Below are 27,879 nucleotides of genomic sequence, written 5' to 3'. Positions count from 1 at the left end.
CATCACTGTGAAAATAAATGTACCCTTTTTTTTGCTACTGTGCTTATGAAAACGCGCGCTCCGCTGCCGTTGGCCTTCTCCAGCAGCGTTTTCAGGGAAGGACGGCGGTCAAGGCCGTGGGAAGCGTGGAACAACACGCGTGGAAAAACAGCGTGTGTGTGCGCGGGGGGGAACCCTCAACACGCCCTAAACTGTGCGAGGCCTGCCCACCCCCGGCCCCCCCTGCCGCCGCCGCCGCCGCCTGTCCTCCCGCCGCCGGGGGCGCCGTGGGGCGCGGGGGGCCGGGCCGGCGCCGCTGCAGCGGGGAGGAGCCGCGCGGCGCGCAGGGAGCGGCCGCGCCGCCGCCGCCTCCCGCGCTCCAGCCATGGGTAAGCGGGGCCGGGGGGCCGCGCCGCGCCGCGCCGCGCCGCGGGGGAAGGGGCCAGCGGAGCGGGGGCCGCCCGAGCCGCGGCCCCGCCGCAGGCAGAGCCCCGCCGCGACCGACGGCGGCGAGCGGCGCGGCGGCGGTTGGGGGCCGCGGGCTGGGGGCTGCGGGCGGCTGCGTCACGGCGGGGCGCGACCGTTAGAGCGGCGGCGGCGGGTTTTCCCTCAGTGAGGCGGTGCCGGCAGGGCGGCGTAAAGAAACCTCGCTACGGTCTGCAGATACGGTGACTGCGCATTTCCCCCTCTTGCTTGCTTATTTTTCTTTTTATTATTATTTTAAATGATGAGTTTTGGGTTGCTTATCTAGGCTGGAAGAAGAATATCTCTTAGGTCGAGCCCTGCCAGTCTGACTCTGGCAAGGTTCCTGGAATCACTGTTACCTACGAATAGTCTCATCAGCTGCTATTATTTTGGGTGAGAAGAGCTGTTCCCGGTCCATTTTGCTGCCTGAGCCTACCCCCCTCAGATTCTTGAGCAGCAGTTCTAGAAAACACGCCTGTAAAATCCTAAACCTCGTGGGTTTTTTTTTTTTATTTTTTTATTTTTCTTAAAGAAGCAGGCAGAGCTCAGTGCAGCTATATTGCATTTTGCGGTGGACCTGAAGCGCAGTTCTGGCTTGCAAAGACCAGGCGAGAGAGCTGCCAGCCAAAAGCATGGCTGATGTGGAACTGTGTCTTTGGGAGGATCAATCCCAAAAGTCAAAGCTAGGTTACTCAAAGTGAAAGGAATTTGTAAGATGCCTTTGGGGAAATAGACTGTGGATATATAGTGAAGGAGAGCAATCCCACCTGAAATCTGAACCAAACAGGACTTTAACTGTGACGAAGTTTGAGCTGAGTACTGTTGCTACCAAACCTAATAAAAAGGGAAGCCAATGTGAACTTTACTAATAGAAATACTCTTTCTGCAAGCCTTCTCTGTTCCAGAAAGGGGCTACTGAGGCTGTGTTTTTTAGGGGTGATTCGGTTCCCTCTGTGTGAGCGAGGAAGGAGGTCAGGGAATAGGTTGGGGGATTGTGACAGCTGACTGGGTAAACATTTGCCAAAGCACTCTCTCTAGTTGTCTCCTCATCGTCTGACACTTTTTAATGTTTTCTGCTGAAGTACTGGTAAATTGTGAGAAAATAAAATTAAATTTTAAGGCTGTCTTGGATACATCATCATAGTATTTTTTTTTTCCTAGAAAACTAAGATAGATTAGGTAATGTAGTAATTTGATATTTGACAGGTGGTTAGAAAATTATAAAAAAAGTCTGGATTTCTAATACCTGATACCCAAATACCTAAAGCTTTGATATGCAAGAAATCAGACAAATTTCTTTTTTTTGCTGTTTGGGGAATATATTCAGGATAAGACTATCTGTTACAGTGATTGTTTGTTTTTTTTTTTTTTTTTTTTTTTGTTTGTTTTGTTGTTTTTTTTTCTTTAATGTATACACAATATTCCAGGCTCTTTGTGCTTCCAGATGTCCAAGATTAAGGCATATGCCCATGCTTGAATTTGTAGAGGAAGGGACTCACAGTTTTCCTCAAACACAAATATGTTTTGCACATGTGCACATGTTTTGACATCTGTGGCTCAGTGCATTAAAAAAAAAAATGTATTCTTCACTTACTTATTTGCACTTCATCTGTTTTGTTTTAACCGCAATAGCGGAAAACAGTAAATCTTAACTTTCTCTGCTTCTTTCCAGGTTGCTTTGATGAATAAACAGAAGGTTGCTTTGTTTCTGTTTCAGCTTGGCAAACTAGAGGATGCCTTGAATTAAAAAGCTTTATTAAAAAATGAAAGTAAACTGTTAACCTCTTGAACGCTTTGGGTTCAGTAGTTGGAGCTCTAAGAAGAGGAACCCTGTCCATCTTGTCAGATTAGAAAGCTTTAAAAAATCTGGAGTTTTACTGATCAGATCTACGTATCTAGATCTTTTATTGTAGCATTTTGTAAACTTACTAGAAGTGTGTTTAAGTGGAACTTTCAAAGCAACGCCTTTTGGTATTCTTAAACTTCCCTGCGTAGAAAATATTTTGTAATTATATGAAGACCTTAAATCTCAGTTCTTAAAACAAGAAAGAAAAAAAAAGTGCATGTGTGCTGTTTTCCTGGACCTACTCCAGTTTTTCTCATTGAGACTATTTACAACATAAAAAGGGAATACGCGTTTATGTCACGGTGAAATTAGGATCACTGTAGAAACTGATTATATATAAAAGAGAAGTACGATGTGATAAGTATGAATGCAGCTTTGATGTCGTGGTAATGGTGCTGATTCCTGTTATGCAGCTGAGCTTTTGAGCATAGCATTGATGCCGATTTTAAGTTAATTCTCAGTTACTGACCACTAAAAATATGAACTAACATTAAGAACTAACATTACCAGCCTCATTTGTTCACTTATCTATTAAAACAGTGTAAGAACTGTAAGAGTGTTTGCTCTGGAGTGTTCTGTTGTTCTGTAACATAGATCTTTGTAGCATTTACTCAATTATTCCTTTGAGTTCATCTACATTAAGATAAAATAGTTTTTATTTGAACAAGGTGGCTATGAATCGTTTTATTATTCTGTTTGTCTTCTAAAACTTGAACCATAACTATTTTTCTTTTCTTCTAGCTGTAAAAGACCCTACAGCCGTGGAAAGAGCAAATTTACTAAACATGGCTAAATTGAGTATCAAAGGACTCATTGAGTCAGCTTTGAGCTTTGGTCGTACTCTGGATTCTGACTACCCTCCTTTGCAGCAGTTCTTTGTTGTCATGGAACACTGCCTGAAGCATGGCCTTAAAGGTGTGATGACTGTTCTAGCTGCATGGTTCTCATATCGTACTTAATGTTTTTCCTTCTTACAACGTTTTTCCTTTGTTCTTTCTTGTATGAGATAAAATCATAGTGCCTTATATGGCTTTAAAAAGTAAATAAAATATGAAAATGTCAACTTTTATAATCAATATCATAATTTTTAGTACTTTACAACGTACATTTGCCAACTTTTGTAAACCATTTGTTATTTTAAATAATCCAGGGGTTACAAGAACTGCACGTATGTAACTTACGTTTTGAGTTTGTCACACTTCTTGTATTGTGTTCTAACAGCAGCAGTTTTATGGTCATGGCAAAGTAATTTCTAAGATAACTTCTGACAATGATGAATTGACTGCCTATTTTGAAGGAAGCTGCTCCAGGAACTTAATTTAACTCAGATACTGTATTTCCTTTTGCCAGTAAGAAAATCATTTCTAAGTTACAATAAAACTATCTGGGGTCCTCTGGAACTTGTGGAGAAGTTATATCCAGAAGCTGAGGAAATAGGTGCAAGTGTCAGAGATTTGCCTGGCCTCAAGTAAGTTGTAATGGTAAAATATAGCAAGAAAACATAGAGCGCTGTTCGGAATCTACAGCTTTCTATGAATTTAATTTCACAGTAATGAAGCCTTTGAATAGCTAATGTACAGTATTGGGGGAAAGTATAGGCGATGTGATTTACAGAAAACAGGTAAAAAAAAGTAAGATGCTTGGTTTTCTTATATCTGTGGGAGAATAGTTTTCTGAACTTTGGATGCTGTATAAAGGAATGGGTTATGTAAGGAGCACCTCGGAGTCTAGAACTGTGGTAAACATGCGAGTCCAGTCAGCTAAGGCTGTATAAAAACAAAAGGTATAATAGTGAAAGAATTGGGCAGCTCTTCAGATGCTTGTGGTAGGATTCTGCAGTGTAGGATCCTTCTCAAATGTAAATTTCTGCTGTAGACTGCAATCTCCTTACATCCCTCTGCACTCCGCTTTTGTATTTAGCGTTATAATTGACTGTACATTAAATTCCAGAAGGGTTTGGTTACATTGTGATCAGTTATGACAGTGTAGAAGATTATTTATTTACTGCTTTAGACTTTGTCTGAAGTGCAAAGGTACATAAATTATTACCTACTCTTGTGTTAGGCTGGCTGAAATAAGACTATTAGCAAAGTATCACTCTTCCTGTCTTGATATAAAATGTTTCTTTTGTATTTATGTGCTTGCTACACTTTGAACGTACAAGCCCTAGAAGAGGAGGCTGTAAATATTTGAGTTTAAATTGTTGGATATTAATGTTAGCCAGTTCAATATGTTCTCATCCTTCTTGAAGTGTCTTTCTAAGATATCACTGAATTTGTAAAGAGATATGAATTAAAGCTACAATTCAGTATGTGTGGACCCAGAGAAGTGAAGTGGGTGGACAAGCTTTCCAAGTAAGACATTTTGGTTACTTTTCTCATAGTTCCTCTGAAGACTGTAATGGAGAAGGCAGTCTGAATTGTTGTAGACGCTTTACTTCGGCTAGATGCTGAAGATCAGCTTTATGGGCACTGTCAGGTTAAGAGCATGTTTGTAGGGTAAAAGCACCACGCTAAAGATTTTTTTTCATGCTGCTAACAATACGTTGTGTGAAAACAAAGTACATTTACATCAACAGTGCATACAAAGTTAAATGTTCTTACTGTCCAGGCAAAGCAGTTAATTTTGCTGACAGGGTCATGCACTTTCTCTCCACCAGTTCTTTCTGGGGTCTGCTCCCAAGCTCAGCGCCCCCCCCCCCCTTTTTTCTTTCTTAAAAAAAAAAAATCTGAAAGTTTTGAATTGTAGCCTAGAATTACATCTTCACTGACTGTAGTTAATTAATAGCTTAAAATAACTTTTTAGAAATCTCAATTGCTTGATTAATAGACTGATAAAGGTGATTAAGACAGTAAATTAATATATTGTTGGTTTTGGACTGTTAATCTTTTCCGTCTCCCCTTTTCAGAACACCCCTGGGCCGTGCCCGTGCCTGGTTACGGTTAGCACTAATGCAAAAGAAAATGGCTGACTATCTTCGCTGCTTAATCATTCAGAGAGATCTTCTCAGGTAAACAATTAAGCAGATTTTTGTTTAGAGTTTTATTTTAGAGGGATGGTCTCCTGAACAAATGTTACTATATTCTATTTGCTACTTTTTAATGTATCCATAGTGTAGCAAGATCCAGTTTTTGGCCTGTGGGCTGATTTTCTCCAGTGCTCAGGGCAGAGGGACCAAACGCTGCTGGCTCGTCAAGACTGAGGAACAGCTGATAGGTGAAGAGATGATGTTCTGAGGGAAACCGCATCATGGTAGAGAGCCCTTCTGCAACACGCCTGACCCTTCTTTCATAGGTGAAGGGTGGTGGAGAAATGCTTCCTTTTAATTCCTTGGCCGTGCAGAACGGTGACTAGGAACCTCTGGAGAGGTGAAGAATTCACCCCTACCATATGCATAGTTTACTCCCAAGCAACCATTGCATGGAGAACTAGTGCCTTGAAATTTCCTCTCCTTTCACTATCCCAAAACTGTCTTTGCTCTAGCTTACTCAGCCTCACAGAATGTTATGCTCTGTGTAACTTCTTTGTGGTGGGGTAGTTGAAGCAAAAATGGAAAAAGGACCTGTCGTCTTCATCTCAGTCCCATAACCCGTACGTATTTAATCTCTTACCTGGTTTATTTAAAGTCCAGAACCTTTTTTGCACATGAAGTAAAAAATTCAATAATTTTTTAATTTTTTTTCAGTGTATTCTAGCATTTCTTAACAGCATAAGAATGACCTGACTTGGTTTGGCCAAACATCCATCTAACTGAGTATACTATCCAAGACTGGCTAATAGTAAATATATAGAGAAGAGTGTTTTTTGTGGTGGGGGAAAGAAGAGGAGGACAAGATGAGTCTTACCCCCGAATTGCCCAGCCCTCCAGCAGCTTGTTGCTCAGCTTTCTTGAGGCAAAGCTGGTGTCTTTGTTCTTAATAGCCTCTGAGACAGACCGTTTACTTTCTAGTTTTAAATATTCATGGTGAAGTCAAGATATGGACAGAGCTAGTTAATCTTTAAGATAATTGGAGTAAGGCTAAAATTAGAGAAACAATTCAGATTTGGATGTTACTTTCTATTAATTTATTACATGCAAATGTAATAAGTTCCACAAATTAACTGTTTGATGTAATTCTTATTTAACAGTGAATTTTATGAGTACCATGCACTAATGATGGAGGAAGAAGGAGCAGTTATTGTTGGGCTGTTAGTTGGGTTAAATGTGATAGATGCTAACCTGTGTGTGAAGGGGGAAGACCTAGATTCACAAGTAAGTCAGTACAGGTAATAAAAATGTACATGTGGTCTGTAAGATTTTTATGTGCAGTACTTCTTGTTACTTCCACAGTTGTGAGAGACTAAAACTTCTAGCAGAGGCTTTTTACAAAAACTTGCTTTGAGAGGGAGGGCTGTGAGAGAGTGTCTGCTTTCAGTATACAAAACAAGATTTGTTTCAATAAAATTCTCCTTCCTTTGCAAACTGTTTTGACTTTGAACTTTGTTCAAAAGTAAAACTTGTTTTCAGAAGGTAGTAGTGACTGTTCAGGTTAGTTTTTACAGTAATTCTGTCTGTGAAAAGTAGTGTAATTAAGGCATGTTCCTTAAAGAAGCCAGAGGAATCAAGCTGTAGTGAGCAAAAAGGGAGACTTCGGAAGGGTAGTAGAAAATGGATGGACCACATCCAGGAACATAGATTTAGTGTGTTGGAAAAAAATCTGTTTGCTGGAGAAATGTGTATATGCATACATGGAAGATAATATATAAAAGCTTTTGGAAGAAAGATTTCTTAGAAAAGATTTGGAAAGAATAGTTTAAAAAAAAAAAAAAAAGGGGGGGGGGAATGAAACAACAGAGACACACAAGCCAAGGGAGCTCAAGAAGGAAATGGATAGATTAGAGAAACTTAAACACATTTATGAAGAAGCTATTAGAGACCAAAAGGAACAGTTTCAGTAAAGCAAGCAAGGTTAAGGGTGTTAGTAGAGGTTCGTGAATAGAAGGTGGAGCAGAATTCGTAGTAGTGTTATTTATAGCCTATATGATTCAATACAAATCTTCCTGTAAGTTCTTGACTAAGCTCAGTCAAATGCAAGTCGTCATTTCTTAGTACTGAAAGGAGTTCAGTTTGTTGCATGTTGTTCGTTTTGTTTCAAAGGTAAAAATTTTTAGTTAGAATGTGAGACTGTACCTTTCTTTAAAGAATCTTTAAAATATCACTGTTCAATTTTTATGCTTCAATTAAATATGCCGAAAATGGATCAGTCTGAGAAAAGTTAGCAGAACTGAGATTTTAGTAACTATGTAAATACAAAATCATGAATAACAACAGCAGTTACTTGTCTGATATGAAGTTTTGAATGAATTGTTCTCTCCTAGGTTGGGGTGATTGATTTCTCTATGTATTTAAAGAGTGATGATGAGATTGGAGGTAAAGAAAGGTATGTTCTCCCCAAATACCTCGAATTTTGTTTATTAACAAATGATTTATTGGATGATGTCCTCTTCTTTGTAGAGATAAGTCAGGTTCCCAAGAGATGAAGTTTGTTCATCTCACAGTCTTGAGCAAGATTATGCAGTACATTGTTTTGTATTACTGTCTACTGGCAGAATATTTGTACTCCATAGCAAGCAGAAGCAATGTTACCTACTTCCTTTACCTGGTGGCTAATACTGGAGATTTCGAAATGGCTATGTAAAGCCATCTTGCTAAAGATACAAAGAAGCTATCAAAAAAAAAAAAAAAAAAAAAGTAAAACTGAAAAAAGCCAAAGAACCTGCTAACATTTAAGCCCTCAGATTGGGTGGGTAGTTAGTGCTTCAAAGAACTAAAATTATAGTAAGGTAAATGAATGTACTTTTTATTTTGAGACTTTGAATATTCTTAATGTTTTATGTATAATAAATGTTTGTCATCACAGCATTGGGTATTTTGTCTCTCTGTTATCTGTGGCAGAAGTTACTGACTTCATAGTAGCAAGATGAAGTTGCTTCCTTTTAAACACATTTAATGTGGACGTTGTATATGATAGATATATCTTTTTTCAGTACATAATTGATAATGTCATTTGTTAAAGCTCATTTTGTAATATTCTTGCTTTAGAAATGTCCAGATTGCTGCAATTTTGGACCAAAAAAATTATGTTGAAGAACTAAACAGACAACTAAAGTAAGTATTACTTTGAAGTACGCACGTCAGTCCAGGTTTCTGGGTAAAACACCTCTGCTTCCTTTTATACCATGACTTTGTGAGCAAGAACTTCAGGGAAACAGGTGAAAATTCTTTGAGGATGCAGCAATGTTGGAATGGATACACTCTTTTCTGGAGAGAGGGGGAGGAAATCTCAATTTTCATGTTTTTATTTTTAGTAGTTGGAACATTTAGACTGAAAAATACCAGACCAAAACTGTCAAATGTAGTTTAGATTCAGAGCTTTGCAGGAACAAGCTAGTTGTGAATATATTGTCAGAAATATGATTTTAACTGCATTCCACTCAGAAGTTTAGAGCAAGTATTACTGAATGTTCTGGATGAATTCATATTTTTGTTTCTTTATCTTTCATAATATTTTAGTTTGTAGCTTTAATGGTTAGGGCCACAGCTAAATAGATTCACCAGTTGCTGGAAACTATTTACATGTTGTAGGTTGCGATTCTCATAGAAACATAAGCTTCAGGAAAGCAGTGCTAGCTGCTAATACGCTATTGTAAATGAAAGAAGTCAGTGTACTGAGATGCCCTTTTCCTTCTGCTTCCTGCTTGCTTTGGTGGGTGGAGTAAACCTAGTCCACTAGCATGTTTGTTACTGTACAAATTGAAGTGATAGTGATTGTAAGTGAAGGATATTGTATGAGAGGGAATAATGCAAATAGTTAGAGAAATACAAGAACTGCTTCTGTAGGATTTGTGGTATAGCTGATCTTCCTGGTTCCGTTTTGAAACAAAGTATTTTTTTCATTTTTAATGTTGATAATCTTGATTATTGATTACTATATGGCTGCTGTGGTGGTACAGGTACTCTGATTTGGAATTGTACCAGTCACTGAACGGAAACCTCCAACAGGACACAGTATCAGTTATACAGTAGTACATCAAATATGAGCCAAATGGAAATAAGTTAAGGAGGAGAAAAGAGCTGTCACAAGCAAGAATAGTGGTGGTTGTGTAATGTACTATTAGCTATCCATATCTCTGTGAGCCTGTGTTTATTCAGTATGTTCTTGTACTCTGGTTTGTGCATGGAACCGTTGCAAACAAACAGCTGAACAATTTTACTCTTTTATTTCAGATCAGCTGCTCCTCTCTACACATTATAAACTGCATTAATCTCGTATACCTAGCCATTCTTAATGAACTGTTAACTTCCTGAGGGCACCACAGTAGTAATAGGGGAAAAGGGAAATGTTGTTACAGAACACATTGTTTTTTCTGTGCATAAAGGTCAGCATAGAAGAATGTGCTTACAGGAAAAAAGGGCAGTCAGGTAGTGGAGGAGGTTTGGCCAAAGGATGTTGTTTAATAAGATTAAAAAAAAAACATACAAAAAAAGAGAATAAAACTGAACAGTCTTAAAAGTGAAAACCAAAGGCAGCAAAAAAGAGGGTGCCTGAGAATAAATATTAAAAAATCTGGAGAAGCAGAAGATTTTATCAAAGAAAATGGATTTCGGAGGAAAGGGTGATGTAGCAGACATATGGAACAGGGCTGAGAATCTGGATAAAGGTTTTTGTTATATGGGGGTGGAGAACTAGGAAGGCTGCAAGCTCTTTTGAGAGAACTTGAGTGTGTGGATACATTATAGATGTGAGGATAGAGGGAGAAATGTAAGATCACACCCAACCATGGGCTAAGTGACAGGGATGACATTGGGAGTTGGGAAGAAGCATATAAATATTCAACAAAGGTGACTAATTTTCTTATATCAGGAAAATCTCAAACAATGCCCACAAACCTGTTACCACTTATCATTGATTGCTGTACTTGGTATTAAAGCTTTTGAGCTTTGACTAAATTTTAATATAATTTAGAATAATAATTTCTTTCTTTTTTTCTTTCAGTAGCACAGTTAACAGTCTACATGCAAGAGTTGATTCGCTGGAGAAATCAAACACTAAACTAATTGAAGAGGTATTGTTTACAATACATCTACAATAAATTACATTTATTAGAAATGTATAGTACCTACATTATTTACTCTCAAACACTGTTTTTATAAAATATTTAAGTTATTTTAATCTACATAAATACTGCGTATGTTCAGATACCCTTTAATTTGGTTTGAAGAAAAGGTGCAGTAGTTGCAGCGATTTGAAGTCAGCTTTCCTTGGAACATGCAGCATTAGTAAATGCATTCTGCAGAATATCGCAATCTCTCATTGGCAACTCAAACAGAAAAGAAGGCTTTCTTAATACCAGGCATCCGTCCAGTTTTGTACAGTTGACTAGTCCATAATGGATAACACCAGCTACTACACAGAGAGGAAGGCAGCTGAACAAGCAATTTCTGTTGGTTCTCAGCTTTAACCGAGGAGTATTTACTTCTTCATTTACTGTATGCTTATATGCAGTTTTTAGATTTGTCTAACTCTGTTTTTATATTTATATCCCAGATTTTCATGTATATTTGACGCTAGACTAGATTTTATTGTACTTAGTTTTATGAGATCACTTTTTTCTTTTAACACAAGCTATTTGAGTAGTACCTAATTGGATTGTCCTAATTCAGCTGTTGATGAGATAGCTAGCTTACTCTGGTTATTAATGTATCCAGATAGAGGAAAACTTTTTGAATATTAATTCTCAAAGTTTTCTGGTTCTTTTGCAAGTCTTCATCTCCAACTGTCCATGTATTTTGATCAGCTGCCTTATAATCCTGAGAACACAGTGTATATTACAGGGCTCAGCTATAATGTTTCCTTTCCTGTACTTTTTTAATCTATGAGGGCTTTGCTTATGTAAATTACTGTATATGATATATTAAGATGTCCAAAAAGAGCAAAACTAGATACATTTGAATCCAAATAAAAAGAAAAGCTTTTAAGATGACAAAAGGGGATTGAGGGTCTTTAATCCATAATGAAGCAATGAAAAGAAAGCATATACTTCCTTATCAGACATAATATAATGAAGTATCTTAGATGTACATACTGCTGTGTAGTAAGAAATTGCCATTTCTAAAAGCAGATTTTTTTTTAAAAAAAAAAAAAGAGAATAAAACCTTTATTTAGTAAACTGTGAGACTAAGAGAACATTTTGGTTTTGCATAATATTTTTATTTTTTCTACAGAAAAGTGATCATACTTCCTTTTTTTTTCCCCTTCTTCTCCCCCTCCCCCTCCACTAGTTAGCAATAGCCAAAAACAATATAATTAAACTTCAGGAAGAAAACCATCAATTAAGAAGTGAAAATACGCTTATTTTAATGAAAACACAGCATCATCTAGAGGTATGCCAGTTTTACTGTATTTAGCGTGATTCGTTGTCATTTGAATGTTCTTACATAGCAGCTTTAAGCCAGTAGTAGCTGGGCCAAACCTAAAGCAAGGTGTATGGGGAAGGACATGCTAGATTTGGAAAGTTTATAATGGTATAAATATATAGAAGTTATGTAAGCCCAGTTTATTTTATTACCATATGCAATTTTACAGCATTTTTCCTTATTTTCTTTCTTTCTTTCTTTCTTTCTTTCTTTGTTGTCCTTCTTGCTTTAAACTGTCAGCTATGCCTAAGGGCGTTTAAGGCTAATATATATAAATTTTGTAAATAATGTTTTCTTTTTAAGCTATAAATTGTAGTTCCTTCTATAACTTCCTGTTTATTTTACAGGATAATTGCTAAAGCACAGGTTAAGTAGATGTTTGGATTACTTGGATTTGTTGTATATTAAAGCGAGGAGGACTATACTGCAGAATAGTTGTTTCTTTTGCTAGGTGCACTCAGTGAATTCTTATTGTAAAACTGGTAGGCACATAGCAGAAACAGAAGCTCCTTCTCTGTTTGCATGGTGCTTGGAGACTGTATGTTTAAGTGGTTTTTTTGCACTAGTGTTAAATTTATTTATCGTGAATTTCTAAACTTGAAATTAAAAAGATAAATTCTTCATATCTTCATAGGTAACTAAAGTGGATGTTGAAGCAGAGCTTCAGACATACAAACACTCCAGACAGGGTTTAGATGAAATGTACAATGAAGCACGTAGACAACTTAGAGAAGAATCACAGCTTCGACAAGTGAGTACTAATTTCTAGGAGTATTGAGCATTTCGAGAAGATTATGTTTGAAAAGAGTCAATTTATAAATAATTCTAATTTAGCTTTTACTCTAATTAGATCCTGCCCTTAATCCAGATTATTTCTTTAACTGCATGTTATAAAAAGATTTTTCAAACATAGCAACCAAATATTAATATTTCTGTAACAGTATAGTTAAAAGCATAGAAAACACAGTTTGAGAACATTATGGATATGTTCTTAACAGTACTGTAAGCGTGGTTTTGTATGTTTGCATGTTAAATATTTCTTGCAAAAACAAATACTTTAGTTCTATTTTTGTAATTAATAATTAGCCAACTCTTTATGCAACACTGTCAGAATAATTTCTTTTAATGTGAGGTATCTTCTTCCAAGGTGAAAAAAAGAAAAAGCAACAGTCACTAAATACATGAGTGTAATGTTTCTGTAGTGCGTGTGTGTGAGGGGGGTTTGCATAATTGCAGGGGGAAGTAGAGTTTCTGTGGTGGTGAAATAGATACTGATGCAGCCCTGTTAGTTTAGCTTTTGTCTTTTAAGTAGTAGATAAAATATTGTGTAATTGTTTAAAGATTCTGCATTGCGTTGTGTTTCTGTGTTTTAATAGGATATGGAGAATGAGCTAATGGTTCAAGTTAGTATGAAACATGAGATAGAACTTGCCATGAAGTTACTGGAGAAGGACATCCATGAGAAACAGGATACTCTTATAGGCCTTCGACAGCAGCTTGATGAAGTTAAAGCAATTAACATGGAAATGTACCAAAAACTGCAGGTAAAGAAACAGTCTGTTGTTAACTGATGAAATGACTTTGATGGAAGAATGAGACGCATTAATCTTTAGTTTAATTAAACACTGCTGTTTACTTAATTTTTAGATTATTTCTAATTCTTAGGTAAACTTCCCATTTCAGAACATTCCTGATGCAAATGTGACTTCACACAAACCAGTTCTTAAAGCAGTTACTTAATGTTATAGGGATTCTAGAAGAAAAGAGCATAAGCATAACAGCATGGCCTGTTGACATCTCCCATGAAATAGGGAAAGTAATGCTTTATCTAATGACTTTTGTGCCTGTGTTGTACAAAAAATAGCAAGAGAACTATAAAAAAAAGGCAGGCAGGTAGTGGGGTGTTAAAGAGAAGATCTAAGCCTGCAATGTAAAGGAAAACATTTGAGAAACAAGCTTTTTTTTTTTTTTAATTAAAAAAGCCAGTTAGAGCTTTTCAACAATCTATTAACAGATTAAGATTTGTTTCAATGTAATGCTAAAAAAAAACAAAAAAAGTCTTTGGGAGACTATGGATCACAGAGACCCACAATACAGTTAGCAAATGACTAAATGCCATGGAAGATTAGTGGTGAATTATTCATGTAGGAGATAATTTTGATTTATGGAAAAAGCTTTCAAAAGCAGCACCAGGAAACAGTCAAATCTGTGGCACAGTGAAGGGAAAAAGGTACAGTGCTGCTGCAGAGGGGTAAGTAAGATTGAGAACAAGGACACCTCTAACTGATATGTGAGAAAACTGGACTAGGAGAAGAGAAATAGAAAGACAACTAGAAAGAAAAGAGAGAGAAGGGATTGTTCTTAGATATGTTATGCTCTGTAGTTTTTTGGATTTCCCCCCCCCCCATTTAAAGCTGTACATTTGCTGACTGTAGGTAACACTGGTTTCACTTAATGACATTCAAATCTACTTCCTGGATAATCGAATGACTGAGGTAGGAGAGAGTGAGAATGATTAACCTATATAGGGACCAGTTTATAATGTTGGCCTGTACAGCAAGGCCAATGCTGTACCTTTAGTTAGACCTATAGCTCTGCAAGCAACTAAAACTGTGAAATGCATTAGTAAAATTCTTAAAATATTTTTCAGGCACAGATGTGAGATCTGATAAGAGTTGGAAAAATTTAATAATTTCCAGGACTGGGCACCTTAGTTCTTTTTGGTAAGATAAGAGGTAATCTGAGATACCTGAAAGATACCTTTCTGATAAAAAGATAATCAGTGAATTTATGTTGAGTTACAAAATGAGTAACTAAGGAAGAAAACTAAAATGAAAATTGTGTTCTTGTTAAATAGTGTATACATTTGCAAAGTACAAAACTACAAATAAGCTTTAGGCTTGACATTTTGTTTAGATGTTCTTTGTCAGTTACATTTTTTTTAAACTGGAATGTTTAAAAAGAATCAAAACTTGAAGACATTTTAACATTTTTTTTCTTCAGACGTTGAAGAAAAACCTCCATGAACTGACAGTGTAATATGAACCTATCTTAATGTTAACTTTTTTGTAATACAGGTTACTGAAGATGCTATGAAAGAAAAGAATGAAATAATTAGTCGATTAGAGGATAAGACCAATCAAATTAATGCAACTATGAAACAACTAGAACAAAGGTACAGGTTCATCTTTGTTTTTCTTCATTCATTTCTCCATCTCTTTCCCTTACTGGGTTCTTATACAGTTACCACTGAAAGGTAAATTTCAAGTTGGAAATTGAAAAGGAAAGTTTCTGAAACAGCCACTAGTGCTTTACTCTTTTTCTTTTTTTCTTGTAATAAATAGATCTATTTTAATTGGAAACTTAAACTTTTATTTTTCTTCCTCCACCATCTTTCCTCTGATCTTAATTTTTTGTGCTGATATCAACAGCTGTTTTTAAGCTGTTTCAAAATTCTGATTCATTATCTTCTCTTTTTTTCCCCCCTCATCTGAATGAAATGCAAAAGAAACCAAAGCATTAAGCTCATGTATACTTAAGCATGTGTTTAATATAAATATTTAATACCTTTGTGGATCACTTCTGTATTTGCTGAAGGTATTAAAATTGTCAGTTGCTTTAAAAATACTGTTATCTTCAGTGACATAATGAGTTTTTACACTGAAAGTTGGTGAAGTGAAACACTAAAATTCCTGTATGTGAATTTACATTATGGTTAGAGTACATCTTTTACATAATATTAAAATGTCATTCATATGTATAATTTAGGGACCTATATGCAACATCGATCTTTTAAATTCTAAAATGTAGCATATCCATAAGCCCTGTCATGTTGGTGTTCGACATGTCGTTTTTTCTTTTAAAATTGATTATGAAAAACATGGTTATGTATTAAAAGATTTAGTGACATGAATATTCTTTTATTGACATCCTTTTCCCCTCTTTTTTCTTTTTACCCTTTATCCTTTATCCCAATTTTTGTTTTTACTATTTTGCTGCCTTCATCCATCTTTGATTTTTGTCCGCTGTGTTCATGAAGTGACAAAGATCTGTTAACTCAAACTAGGACTATTGCAATGTCATTCATCAAATGTGCCAGCAGTGAAGCTCAGCACCAATATAAACTTGTCAAAGATATATCATTCTGAAAGCTCCTCCAGACCTGTTGTGTTTAAAAAAATTACTGTTAAAATAAAACTTAAATTTAAAATTACAGTTTTAAATACAAAGTGGTATTAGAAATCTTGCACTGTAACTGACCGTAGCTGGGTTCTGTTGTTTTCTGAAGGAATATCATCTCCCATCTCTCTTTATTCCTCAAAAAAAAAAAAAAAAAGGCACTTTTAAGCAAATAGATGCTAGTTTTCTTATGAGCAAATAGATGCTAGTTTTCTTATAGTAGTTAACCACTTTTTAATTTTCAAAGTTTATTTTAAAAGGTTAGCTGTCTTTGAGTTCACATTGTTACAATCTTTGTTTCTGAACTAGTGATTTTTCTTTTTTATTGTACTAATAGATTTAAAAAGCAACTCTTTTGACCAATGTTTCCCTTCTCTCCTGCTTATTTCTTTAACTTTTAGGCTGTCTTTATCTTGGGATAAAGGGGGTTGTTTTTTTTGTTGTACCTAGCACTGTTTTCATAAACAGCGTGGGTTTTTTTAAGTGTTACACCGGAATGATACATTAAGAAAAAGGGGGGGGAGGCTAAAAATATATGCTCTGTATGTACAGTGCAAGGATTACAGGGTTTTGGGATAAAACATCTAAAGCACAATTCTGTTTTGCTGATGTGGAGTAAAATATTTTCACAGAGGTACATAGTGTTTGGAGACTAGACTTGGATAGGACTCCAGGCAGGAAGGGTTGTGCACGCTGGCAAATTTTGTAGCTGTAATTCCTACTTAGAGCAGCTGTGTTGGAGTAGCTATAGTTGGAATTGTAGTAATAGACAGGATTTGCATTTAGGGCTAGATCCTGAGCTTTTCTAAGTTGTTTGTCAGCTGAGTGTCTTGCCTGTATCTGTGTGTGTCTACACTGTAGTCATAACCCATGGCTTTGCCCAACCTGTTTTTCCTCCTTCCACCCCTCATTAAGCAGGCTTTACAAATCTTATTACTGGTTCGACTTGCTGCTTGCATGCACTGCTGAAATAGGTGTACTTTATCTGGACATTTAATCTGCAAGCAGTAGATGCATGCAGATGACAGAACGTAGTTGCCCTTGATGTGCTTCCCACTGTTTCCCCTGAAGTGTGGAGGGGAAGTTGGTTGGGAGAGAAATCTTAGAGTTTCAGTAGAAGGGTTTGCAGAGGTGGAGGTGAAACACAGCAATATAGGAAGGGCTTCTGCTCTATGGTTAGATGTTACTTTATTCTTTGGTTTGGAATCAGAAAGAGCCTTTAACACAGGATGGCTTTTTTTTGGAGGGGCAGGCAGAATCCCTTATCTTCAAAGAAAGATCCAGAACAGAAACACCCAGCAAAACAGCAGAGTAGACCATAGCAGAAATGAGTGTGTTAACCACCTCATAGTCAATCTATGCAAACAAGTATCTGCCTCAGTATCATCTCAACAGCAAAACCTGCTGTGCAGTCAGCACAACGCTGTGTTTGTCTGAATTATAGCTGTGCAGTTTGCCCTGGTGCTTTTCTAGAGGCTGATGCTGTAGCCTGGGTTGGCTAGCCTATTTCTCAGGTAACAAGAGAAAGATCCCTGTCTATGTTGGTTGTGGAAACTGTAGTACAGTTTCTTTTGTAGTTTAGAGAGGGCTTTAACTTACTTTAGTTGTTCTGTCTTGTGTAGCTTCCTTCAGCCTCTTTTACAGTATGAATGGACCCTACTTTTCCACAATATTCTCTTTGCTATCCATCTATTTTGGCCCTCTTTGCACTACAATTACAAATATGACTGGGGATATTGTTAAAACAGCTGATAAATTGCAGTCTTTTATCACTTGTTTACTGGCAGTTTTTGGAAACTCCCACTGGTGCAACTTCATCAGTAGAAGCACAAATGTAGACAGACTGCTGACTCTTTGTTTTTTTCTTTAAACTGACTTGGGAGTTGCAAGTTACTCTCCATTCAGCTAGCTGCTAGGAAGCAAGAGCTGAAGCACTGAGAGTGAGTGTCTCGGATTTCTAACCACGTACCTGAGTGTGTGTTTTTATATGCAAGATGCTTCAGGTGGGGCCATTGAGTAGTATTTTACAGGCTCTTTTCATGGTAACACAAGTTCCATTTTAGTACCCTTACCTTTGTTACATTACATCCATCTTTTTCTGAAATAAAGGGATGGTCAAACAGAGAGAAACTACAATGAATTAATGGATTTCAAGAGCTAGGAGAGCGCTAGCTGAAGCAGAAACCCCCTTAGAGTTCTAAAAGAAAAGATTAAATTTAAAAAAATCTACTTGATTAATGTTTTGTTTATTTTGTCTATGTTATGGAGCTATTTTAACCAGTGTATGAATGCATTATTTTTAATACAGATTATTTAAACTTAATAATGTGATGTAGTTGAGGTAGTTTTCTGAACGTAGTGGGACCCTTCAGGCTGTGTCTTACTTTATTAGGATAGTTATGTTTTTGCTGTTTGATTGCAGTGCTGTTTGATTGCAGTGCTCTATATTCAGCCTGAATTGTTTTGAGCTCTTTTTGCACAACACACGCTCTGCCCTGTCTCAATGAGTGGTTAGTACAAACCAAGTACTTCTACAGGCTTTATTTAAAACAAAACAAAACAAACTTCCCCAAATAATTCATGAACATGTGCTAAAAATAAAAAGCATTAAGGTATATGCTTCGATTCTAAAATATGTATCATCGTGCTTTGACATCTGTTACTCATCAGCATAAAATAAAAAAGTATCAAGATTTTCAGTGATTACTCTCTTATGTATGAAAAACAGGAGCTACTTCTCTAGGCATTGTGTGGATTTCTCGTTTGAGTTTGTGAGTTCCCCCCAAACTTTATTTTCATTTAGAAATGTTTCTATTTCCCCATTTTTCTTTTATTTGTCTTCTTCACCCTCTACACCCTAGTTCTAGCCTCAGTTTTACCCAAAGTTGATTTGAATTACACCAGATTGCAGCAAACAGAGAAGGCTCAAGTGGAAGCTGAGAATGAGGATGAGAAACTTAAAGAGGAATATGTGAATAAATCTGAAAGACTGCAGAAAGAATTCTCCCAGAAGGAGAAACAGCTGTAAGTACATCTTTCCCCTTTGGAAAAATACGCAGCAGTAAACATTCTGCAATACGTCTTGTTACAGGCCCAGCCAGTACAAGCTGGTTGTTGGTAAATGACCTTGAACAGAATGTGAATACTAAAGATGTTGATATTAGGTACTGGCAACGTGGAAGAAAATACGCCATTCCAAGAAAGTTGCATTATCTTTGGGCACTTAAAAAAAAAAATGGTGTATTGCAAGAAATGAGAGAACAGCAGCAGTATTTTTTTGGCTGAAAGTACCAGCTTAACTTGCTAGGAAATTATTATAAGAGGGGGAAATATGTAATACAGTAATAGTAATTCACACTTCTATCAAAACCCAGAAATAAGTAACAATATAAACTTAAATGGTATAAGAATAGTATAACTGCTCAGGCTTATGAATAAGGTAAAAATCCTCAGGAGTGGTTTAAGTAACCACTATGCAGCAAATAATTTTAAAAAATCCACTAGAATTATAAATATAAAAATGTGAAATAAAAGCCAATTACGCCCTTTCTTCTGCTAAATCCTTAAACAAGATTTAACCCAGAGTGTCCATCCAGCTACCTGTTTGAGGAAGCTGTCAGGAATAAAAGCAGTTAACATAGATGTGCTGATTTAAATAAATAACTACCCCTACCAGGAGCTTTTTACTTTAGATGTTTTCCCTATTTGGAAAGATAACAAGTAAGACATTTAAGACGGTGCAAATCTATGGCACTGCAAGGACTGGGGCTTAAAAATTAGTAGCTTCCAATTATGATTAGCTCACCCTGCCTCTCTCATAACTCTGAATGTTAATAAGTTTGTTTAACTGCCATGACAAATGTTTACTTTACTACCACAGTCATCTTCATAGATTTTGGCAAAAGAACAGTTCAGACCCCAACTTCAGAATTCTGCAATTCTGAAACCTCAAGGTCATGTTCACTTCTGATCTTTTCCAACCAGATGCTGAGGTAGTGTCCCAAAATGTCTCTCCTTTAAAAGTGATTTTGGTTTTAAAACAGGAAAACTAAGTGTGATTCTCCACCAAAACCCGTGCATGTCTACTCTCAAATTTTTTCCTCCTTTATTGTATTGGCTGGATTTAGATCTAGAAGATGGAAAAGTGTGCTCCCATCCTTGTTTTCTCTGTGATGTTCTAAAGTCTGACTCTTCCAAGTGAAATTGCAGCTGGAGTGAGTCTTCCATCAGAGTAGCCCTAGTTCCTTTAACTGGACTCAAACAGATATAACAGCAGAATTTAGATTACTCTTTATATTGAATCTCACTAAACAATCCTCCCTACAAGTTCTATTCAAATTTTCATAAGCCTTAGTCTAAAATAGAAGATTCACACCTAAAGATAGAATACTAAATAACTTTTATGAACACAAGAGATGAATATAGTCATTCACTGCATCACCAGTGGCAAGGTAGTTTGTTTGTATTTATTTTGGAAACAAGCTGTGTAAATTGAAAGGTGGGGGCTTTCTGTTATTCATATTTGAAAAGATACATTAGGATTTTGTGTTTTATCTATTCTTGGTCATATTACAAAGGTCAGCTCTTCAAAATGTGTAAAAGCCTCGATCTTTTGAAATGCACTTCTTTTTTTTTCAAAGCACTTTTTAAATGACACGGTTGTGTTTTCTCTATTTATTACTCACATTTACAGTGTTACAACATTGCTGCATTATTTCATTTTTTTTAAAAAAGTCAACTGATCAGCTGCTTATGCTAATAGTATATTTTACCTGGAAATAAACTCATTTTTAATTTTAAAAAAAGTTACTCTTGTATACAGTGACTGGTTTTTGTTTTGCAATTCTAGGCTTCAGCTGGAAACAGATTTGAAAATAGAAAAAGAGTGGCGGCAAACCTTAGAAGATGATCTTCAAAAGGAAAAAGAAACTATATCTCAGCTCAGAATAGAAACTCAAGAAATAATTAACCTTAAAAAAGTAAATTCTGCAGTAAAACTTGAATGTTTTTAGAATTTTTAGAAAAACTTAGAAATTGACTGCAAAGCTTATTTGTGGATTTAGGCGTGGTATTTTTAAGATTTTCTACAAGTAGGTAAGAAAAATTAGATTAATCTATTCTGACAAGTTTGTGAAGAACATATGTTCGGGGAAAGAATTGTTTCTGTTTTTACTCTGTGTCTGGTCTTCAGATCAGAACTCTGTCCTGAGGAAAAATGAAATACTTATTTTTCATTCTCAGTTGTATTGAAGACTCTGTCGTCTTATGGTGGGCCAGAAAATGCTTCAGATTCTCTCTGACATGGCATACGTGGCTATGTAGTGTTGCTTTGTTGCTTTCTCTGCAATCAATCGTTTTTGCTCCCTTCCTGGAGAAGACTGAAGAAGCAAAAATGCTTCGTCTTTTACGGTCTAAGAGAAATTGTTGGTTTGTTACTATTAGAATTAGATTTAGAATCTTAATAGAAGATAGTGTGATGGACCAATTAATCTTGCTTTTTCAGTAAGATCAGCTTTGGTTAGGAATAGTTTTCTAGGCTGTAGGCATATACAATATTGTTACTTTTTGTGATTATTTTCTTCTTTTAAGGAGTTCCTTAACCTTCAGGAGAAGAACAGACAACTGAAAAGGGTATGTCAAGACCAAGAAGCAGCTCTTCAAGAACTGGCATCTAAGCTTAGCGAGTAATTTCATTTTTCATGATGATTATATTTGTCATATAAAACTGAATTAAGAAAAATTATGGCAGTCATGTGAATTAGACTGTATAGGACAATATTATATGGCCAGTAATCTAAAAGAAGAAAAAATAGGTCTAGCTAGGTCAGGTCTGTTTATGTGAGTTTTTGTCTTTGGCTGATGGGCTGGCTGTGAGGTCATGTGCAATTACAGGGTTCTGAACAGAAAATCCTAGTTAAAAAGGGCCTGGAAGCATTAGGAGATGTTTTGCATATCTCATGAAGAACCTTCAGAGACTTATGGAACAGAAATTGTTGGCTCAAGTCTTGGTGAGCTTGCCTAAAGAACCCATGTAGAAGATAGCAGCTCTGGCTTCAGCAGGATAGTGCTTATCTTACTGTAAGGATTGCCTGCTCATAGTTTCCTGTCTTTTAGTGATGGAGATTCTCTATAAGATAATCTCATACCATTGTTTGCTGCAAACTCTTGAGACTTAGAGATTATTTTATCAAAAATTCTTCAGACTACAGTGAGCAGGAAGCTCTGAGCACAGCTCTGTTGTTGCCCTCCACCAGTGTTGTTAAAGTTTCATTTAATGGTCTTCAAAATAGTTTTGCCATAATCAGTGTAGGCTTTCTATGCTCTATAGAATAGCTTAGTATGTATACACCATAGCCCCATCAGTTCTGAGTGGGTGGGCACTGGCTGGTTGCGGGGAGCTTAGCTTCTCCGTGAAGCCATATTATGGTCTTGTATGAGCCCAAGAGCTTCAGTTCCTGTTTTATACCAGTGCTGAGTGCTAGCTTTAGGTATATGCACAGTTATGCTGGTGCAAGCTTCTGTCATGCATATAACCCCAAGCACTTTTACAGCCATTCAGAAAGAGGTAACTTTGTATAGTGCCCAGTACAGTGGACAGTAGTGTTGATTGCATCTCCTGGATGCTGCTTTAATATAAAACACTAGCTAAAAGTTCACAATTCTCTGTTTTTAAGTTTTTAAATAGCTCCTGCTTTTAAAGTTGTTAGACTATAATTTACAATATAAAAGTTTGAAATAGCATACTGTTATTTTTTTAGATCAAAGCTGAAAATAGAAGATATAAAAGAAGCAAACAAAGTCTTGCAGGTTGGTAGATTTGGAGGAAGAAGAAACTTTTTTTCCCCCTTCTCTTTATCACATATATATTTCTAGCATATTTAATTATCTCTTCGTTCTGTTGTGTTAGACTTTATCAGATACACGTATTTACTCTTGATTTTTCTCCAGGGACAGGTTTGGTTGAAGGACAAAGAAGCTACACACTGCAAATTATGTGAAAAGGAATTTTCACTTTCCAAAAGGAAGGTAATTCTCCAAAAAGATTTCTTCCAACTTGTTTATATGTATTATGAGAAAAATGTTAAGTGTCTTGGAGATGCAGAGCAGAATGTCAACCTTGAGATGAATGCATAGATATTTTTGAGGTGTCTTTCTATTTCTTTGATTTGTTTGAGATTGACTTGAGCACAGTTGGGTCCTAATCTTAAGTGAAATGCTGCTTTTTGGTGCAGTGCCACAGAAGAACATACTTAAAACTTATTCAGCCTACTTTGTGGAATCGTTGTCTGAAGCACTTGTCAGCTCTGGCTGTTAATTTCTGTGCTTAATTAATGCATGCAAGAATCTTTATTTTACCTACATTTTATGTTAAATCTCAGTAGCTGCTTGACAGAATCATCCATTCTCTACCAAATATCATTGGTTATATGGTATTTTTATTTGACAAGATATGTTAGTTCTTCTTAAACAAGGGGTTGAAAACAGTCTGCAAAAGTCATGTATGGTCTGTCTAGGATTGCATTATAGACTGGTACTTAGATTCTTTTGAAAAATGATACTACACGCAGCACAAAGAAATGGAAGGAATTGGATTTCAGTTTGCTTTGTATATTATAGTCTAGCAGAATCTGATTATCAAGTAGATTTCTAATGTGAATTCTGTTTTTTTTCTTGATCTCTTTTTCTTCTTTCCCTTTTCTCCATTATTTAGCATCATTGTAGAAACTGTGGTGAGATCTTCTGTAATGCCTGCTCTGACAACGAACTGCCTCTGCCTTCCTCGCCAAAACCTGTTCGTGTCTGCGATTCCTGCCATGCGATACTTATACAGAGGTGCTCTTTTAACGTGCCATAAAAATCCTTTTACAAAATGTTTATCAACTTTTGCTATTTAGCTAATTCTGTTTAAAAAATAATAATAATAAAGATGTATACAGAACTATTTCTGGAATTTCAGGTAAACAATCTAGAGTTGCGTTTTTCAAGGTACCATAAAGGAGCTGCTTCCTGTTGAAACAAATTGAGTAAATGGGACTCAAACACCCTTTTGGCTCTGGCAAGGATACCATCCTGAATTACTTCTTTGCTATGCCTAGGAGACTGCTTAGGAAACGCATATGATCTAGTTCTAATATGCGAAATATTTCATATTGATGCTTTTCTTTAGCAAATTCTTTGGTCAAATTTAGGACATGAGACACTGAGGAAATGTTGGAAAGCAATCTGTTCCTTTTCCTCCAAAACATGCAGTCAGTAGGATTGTATTTGGATGTAAAAGGTACAAAAGGTAGCAAATTATTAGTGTAGATAACATAATGTAGATAACATATATGGAAACAAAGTAATGTAGTATTAAGTATATTTACACAGCTCTTGCTATTAGCAACTCATTTTGAAATGGCTGATTTTGTTTGGTTATGTTTCTTAAAAAGGCAATATTAGCTTATATCAGCAATTTCCAGTGAGGTCTGTGGGAATTACATATGAAATCAATGGTAGCATTTAAGCTTTGGGTATTCTTAAATGTATATTACCTTAATGGAACAAATCAAAAAATGCTGCAAAAGTGCAACACCAGTAATTTCAGAGTAGTGTTTTTCTTTTAATATTTATAATTAAAATTTTCAGAATTCCGAGAGAACTGGAATATCTTTGTTACATTGAAAAAATAGTACCTTTAGGAGGATGAGTTACTCCTTTGAAAGATGAGATATATTAATTTTGTTAGCTTGTAGTTACTGTGAGAAGGAAAATATTCCTTCGTTTCCTTTTCATCGTTCATTGGAAGAAATAAAATATCTAAAACATTTTAGCTTTGTAGTATATCTTCTAACATTCCACTTTATGTTTTATGTTATTTACTGATAGCATTAATCCCAAGATTTCAAAAAGGGATATATCAATTGTCTTGAAAGCAAGAAAGAAGCAGAAGCCTGCATTGACTTTGATAAGCAGCCTCTGGAGAGGGAAAAAAAAAAAAAAAAAAAAGGATGAATTTTGAGTTATTTTGGCTTTCAGATTCTTAGAATGTAGTTGTTCTGTGTTTCCCTCAAGATTTTCCCAAGAAAGTAAAAGATGTGAAACTGTGCTCTTACATTTGAGACTTAGGCAGACTTCTTTCTGAGATCTGTTCTGATCTTTCAGATGGAGAACTTTCTTGAGTTCTGACTCCTACATATTTGTATGTATTCTTTTTGCAGTGACAGTGGTCTCAGTGTCTTATGTACAGTTTTGTAATTGTAAAACCCTCTAACTTTTTTGAATTTAATAGTGAAGTTTTTATTCTGATTTTAACTGGGAATAGGTAGAGTTTTACAACGGTGACAAAAAATACACCAGCTAACTCCTTTCTTCTCCCCCATCACTTCATCGTGTGGGAGCTTAATCAAGAGATAAGATCTGAACAGTATTGCTGTTAAATTCAGAAAATCTTTTTTTTCCAAAGCAGAAGTTTTACTTCACCGTCTGGATTAGTATAGTTGCACTGATACTGAAGTATTAAACTGTAGTTATTACTGGAATGTATTGCTTATTAGGAGAAGCATTCTGAATTTGTAGATGTAGCTACATTCATCAGAGTAAGAGGTCCCTTAAAATACAAACAGGAAATGCCCTTTTCTTGCTGTAAAGCGACCCTTTGCATCAACGTCAAACTAGAGTTTCCGCTGAGCTACAGCCCTTTCAGTTTCAGTCCACTCGCACAGTGAGGCCATAAACCTCAGGGCAGGTATAAAAGCTGTGCATCATTGCCTCTGGTTTAAGGAGAGAGTCAGAGCACCTTACCTCTCTCCCTGTCTGAACAGCATGTCTAGGAAGAGACAGAAACTCGACAGTGACAGCAAGGTTTCTGTCATTTGCATCATCGGAGACTGGCTGTGTCACAGAGAAGAAACAACAGCCTTGGCACTTAGGGGCCTTCTGTTAATTTTGTGTGACACTGTTTGCCCAGATTGTGTGCCGTGTACTTGGCAGAGCTAAAAAGCTGGCTCTGCATTCGTGAGGGTAAACTTGAAGTGAAATCTTCCAAACAGAAATACGTACTTACTGATTGATTTGGTTACTGTTTTGAATGCCACAGACACTGATAAACTGTTCATATTTAAATGATGCACAGCACCAAAGATCAAAAATACATGCATTAAAAATGCACATGACTGTCAATCCAGTATGTGACTTCAGAAGCTCTTTTGGAGGAAGGGAGGGCAATTTATGAAGGAGATTCAGTGTTAATATGTATTTGAAGAATGTCTTAGGCATTATGATGATCTTGAAGAAGATGATACTTAACTGCTTTTACAGGGTGGTCTACAACAAATCAGACCTAATTCTGCTGCAGAGTTTGCTTGTGAATACACTATTGTGAAGCTGAACTGTGGTAGCTGGTTTTAAATTTAAAAAGGAATATCTGTGACTTAAGTTTAACACAATTAATCCAGGTTGTCCAGTAAGTGGTTCCTAATTACATTTGTTTCTACTTCCCCTCATTTTCAAGATTTGATACATCAGAAATTATTGTACTGACAGCTTTGTTTTCTATACTCACAAGTGGAGGGAAATTTTGTCAGGTAGGTAAGAAGTAGATGGAATCTATTCCTATCAATAGATGGAATGTGTATTTTTCTGAATTATTTTGTAAAAATTACAAATGTGCTTATCCAGGTTTCCATTAAGAGAAAGATGTCCATCAGAAAGTTGTTGCCTCACAGTGTCTGTAACCTCAAATGTCTTTACATTATTTCCATTTATATCGTAGGGTTTTTTTTGTTAATTTTTTTTTGTTTGTTTTTTTTTAATCTTGTATGGGCAGTCACAGTATGCTGAAAGTGTGGTTTCAGAAGCTGAGTGATTTTGCTGCCAAGAGACACTAGGATTGAATACTAGGGACCACAGATCCTTTCTCTGCTGCTTGTGTTGGACAGGAAGGTTCTTTTGTCACCTTCGTTTGTCACCATCTTTCGTAAACTTAGAGTTCGTTCCTAAACTTCATTTATTCCCCTCCCCTGCGCACCGAGAGCTTTTGAGCAGGTATGGGCTAGTTCCGACACATCTCACCGCTCTTTTTCATTGTTTCATGGTAACTTCTGCTGGAACTTAAATCCTTTGTCTTCCAGTAGATAGATAAAGATACATCCTTTAATAAACTCTATTTAGTATTGACTTCATTGCATAGAACGAATCTTCCTTGTTTTTATATCTGTTTTTATTAGGTCCAAAAATGGAACCTCCCTGCTTTAAGCTGTACCGTTTAAGATTAAGCAGGATTACCTACCCAAATAGTTTCTTCATCCAGGGATTTGGAAATGTTTACTAACAGGAGCAAGGTAGCATTGAAGCAGATCTTTTAACTAGGCTATGTAAATCATTCTTGCACATTGTTTAGCTTAGCTGTATCATTTGAGGGTAGTTACATAGTTAATATTATTAAACTATCACAACTGCTCTTTTAACACATAAAAATGTAGTTGCTTATGTAGCTTTTGTAAAGAAAAATGTTTTTAAAATTACGTAATGTAACTTTTTGTATAGTACAAACATTTGTAAATCTGTAAATAATTTTTGAAAAAAATAAATACCATTGATCTGCAACTTAACTATGGGAATAATGTCACTTTATTTAAATTTATAATTTAGAATGTATTGAGTATTTTGTTGTGACTTGTTCAAGTTGCCTAGAAAGCCTTTGTGTATTTTGGGGAAGGAGGAGCTAATTGCCAATTACATAATAAACTAAACATTTCTCACTTGCCTCCTGAAAGTATTCTGAAAATGTTTTCAGGTGGGGTTTATGTGAGGGTAGGTGTGATGGGAACAGGGTTTGATTTAGGATAGAGATGATGCTCAGCTGTACTGCTTTAATAAGAAACTTTTTGAAAATGTTGCAGTGAACAAAAATAATTTGAAATTAGCATTCTTTTAAAATACGAACATAGTGCAGTCATTACCAATGCTGACT

The 27,879-nt window shown here is 36.2% G+C and overlaps 1 protein-coding gene across 6 annotated transcripts; it reads left to right on the top strand.

The window, feature by feature from the left end:
• The first annotated feature begins 309 nt into the window (after nt 1-309).
• On the top strand, nt 310-27,517 carry RUFY2 (RUN and FYVE domain containing 2). Of its 6 annotated transcripts, none has more exons than XM_062579962.1 (18): nt 310-368; nt 3,032-3,205; nt 3,641-3,758; nt 5,199-5,300; nt 6,419-6,542; nt 7,649-7,710; nt 8,373-8,438; nt 10,330-10,396; nt 11,613-11,714; nt 12,382-12,498; nt 13,124-13,291; nt 14,825-14,922; nt 18,831-18,950; nt 20,776-20,905; nt 21,516-21,610; nt 22,685-22,733; nt 22,875-22,952; nt 23,638-27,517. In XM_062579962.1, the coding sequence occupies exons 1-18, from the start codon at nt 365-367 to the stop codon at nt 23,779-23,781; spliced, it is 1,818 nt and encodes a 605-aa protein (XP_062435946.1). In that variant the 5' UTR covers nt 310-364; the 3' UTR covers nt 23,782-27,517. The 6 variants fall into 6 exon arrangements, with proteins under 6 accessions (XP_062435946.1, XP_062435945.1, XP_062435949.1 ...); XM_062579961.1 differs by having other exon boundaries at nt 10,327-10,396; XM_062579965.1 differs by having other exon boundaries at nt 10,327-10,396; nt 21,516-21,557; nt 23,638-23,723.
• The last annotated feature ends 362 nt before the right edge of the window (nt 27,518-27,879 follow it).

Source organism: Rhea pennata, chromosome 7 (genome assembly GCF_028389875.1).
Source record: "Rhea pennata isolate bPtePen1 chromosome 7, bPtePen1.pri, whole genome shotgun sequence".
Taxonomy (NCBI): Eukaryota; Metazoa; Chordata; class Aves; order Rheiformes; family Rheidae; genus Rhea; species Rhea pennata.
This window is presented reverse-complemented; position numbering and strand designations above follow the sequence as displayed.

Bases quoted from the DNA above. Each gene is read 5' to 3' on its own strand.
- RUFY2 (XM_062579961.1), top strand. The intron at 3,206-3,640 runs GTGTGATGACTG...TCCTTTTGCCAG, and splicing joins CCTGAAGCATGGCCTTAAAG to TAAGAAAATCATTTCTAAGT. The intron at 13,292-14,824 runs GTAAAGAAACAG...TTTGTAATACAG, and splicing joins AAATGTACCAAAAACTGCAG to GTTACTGAAGATGCTATGAA.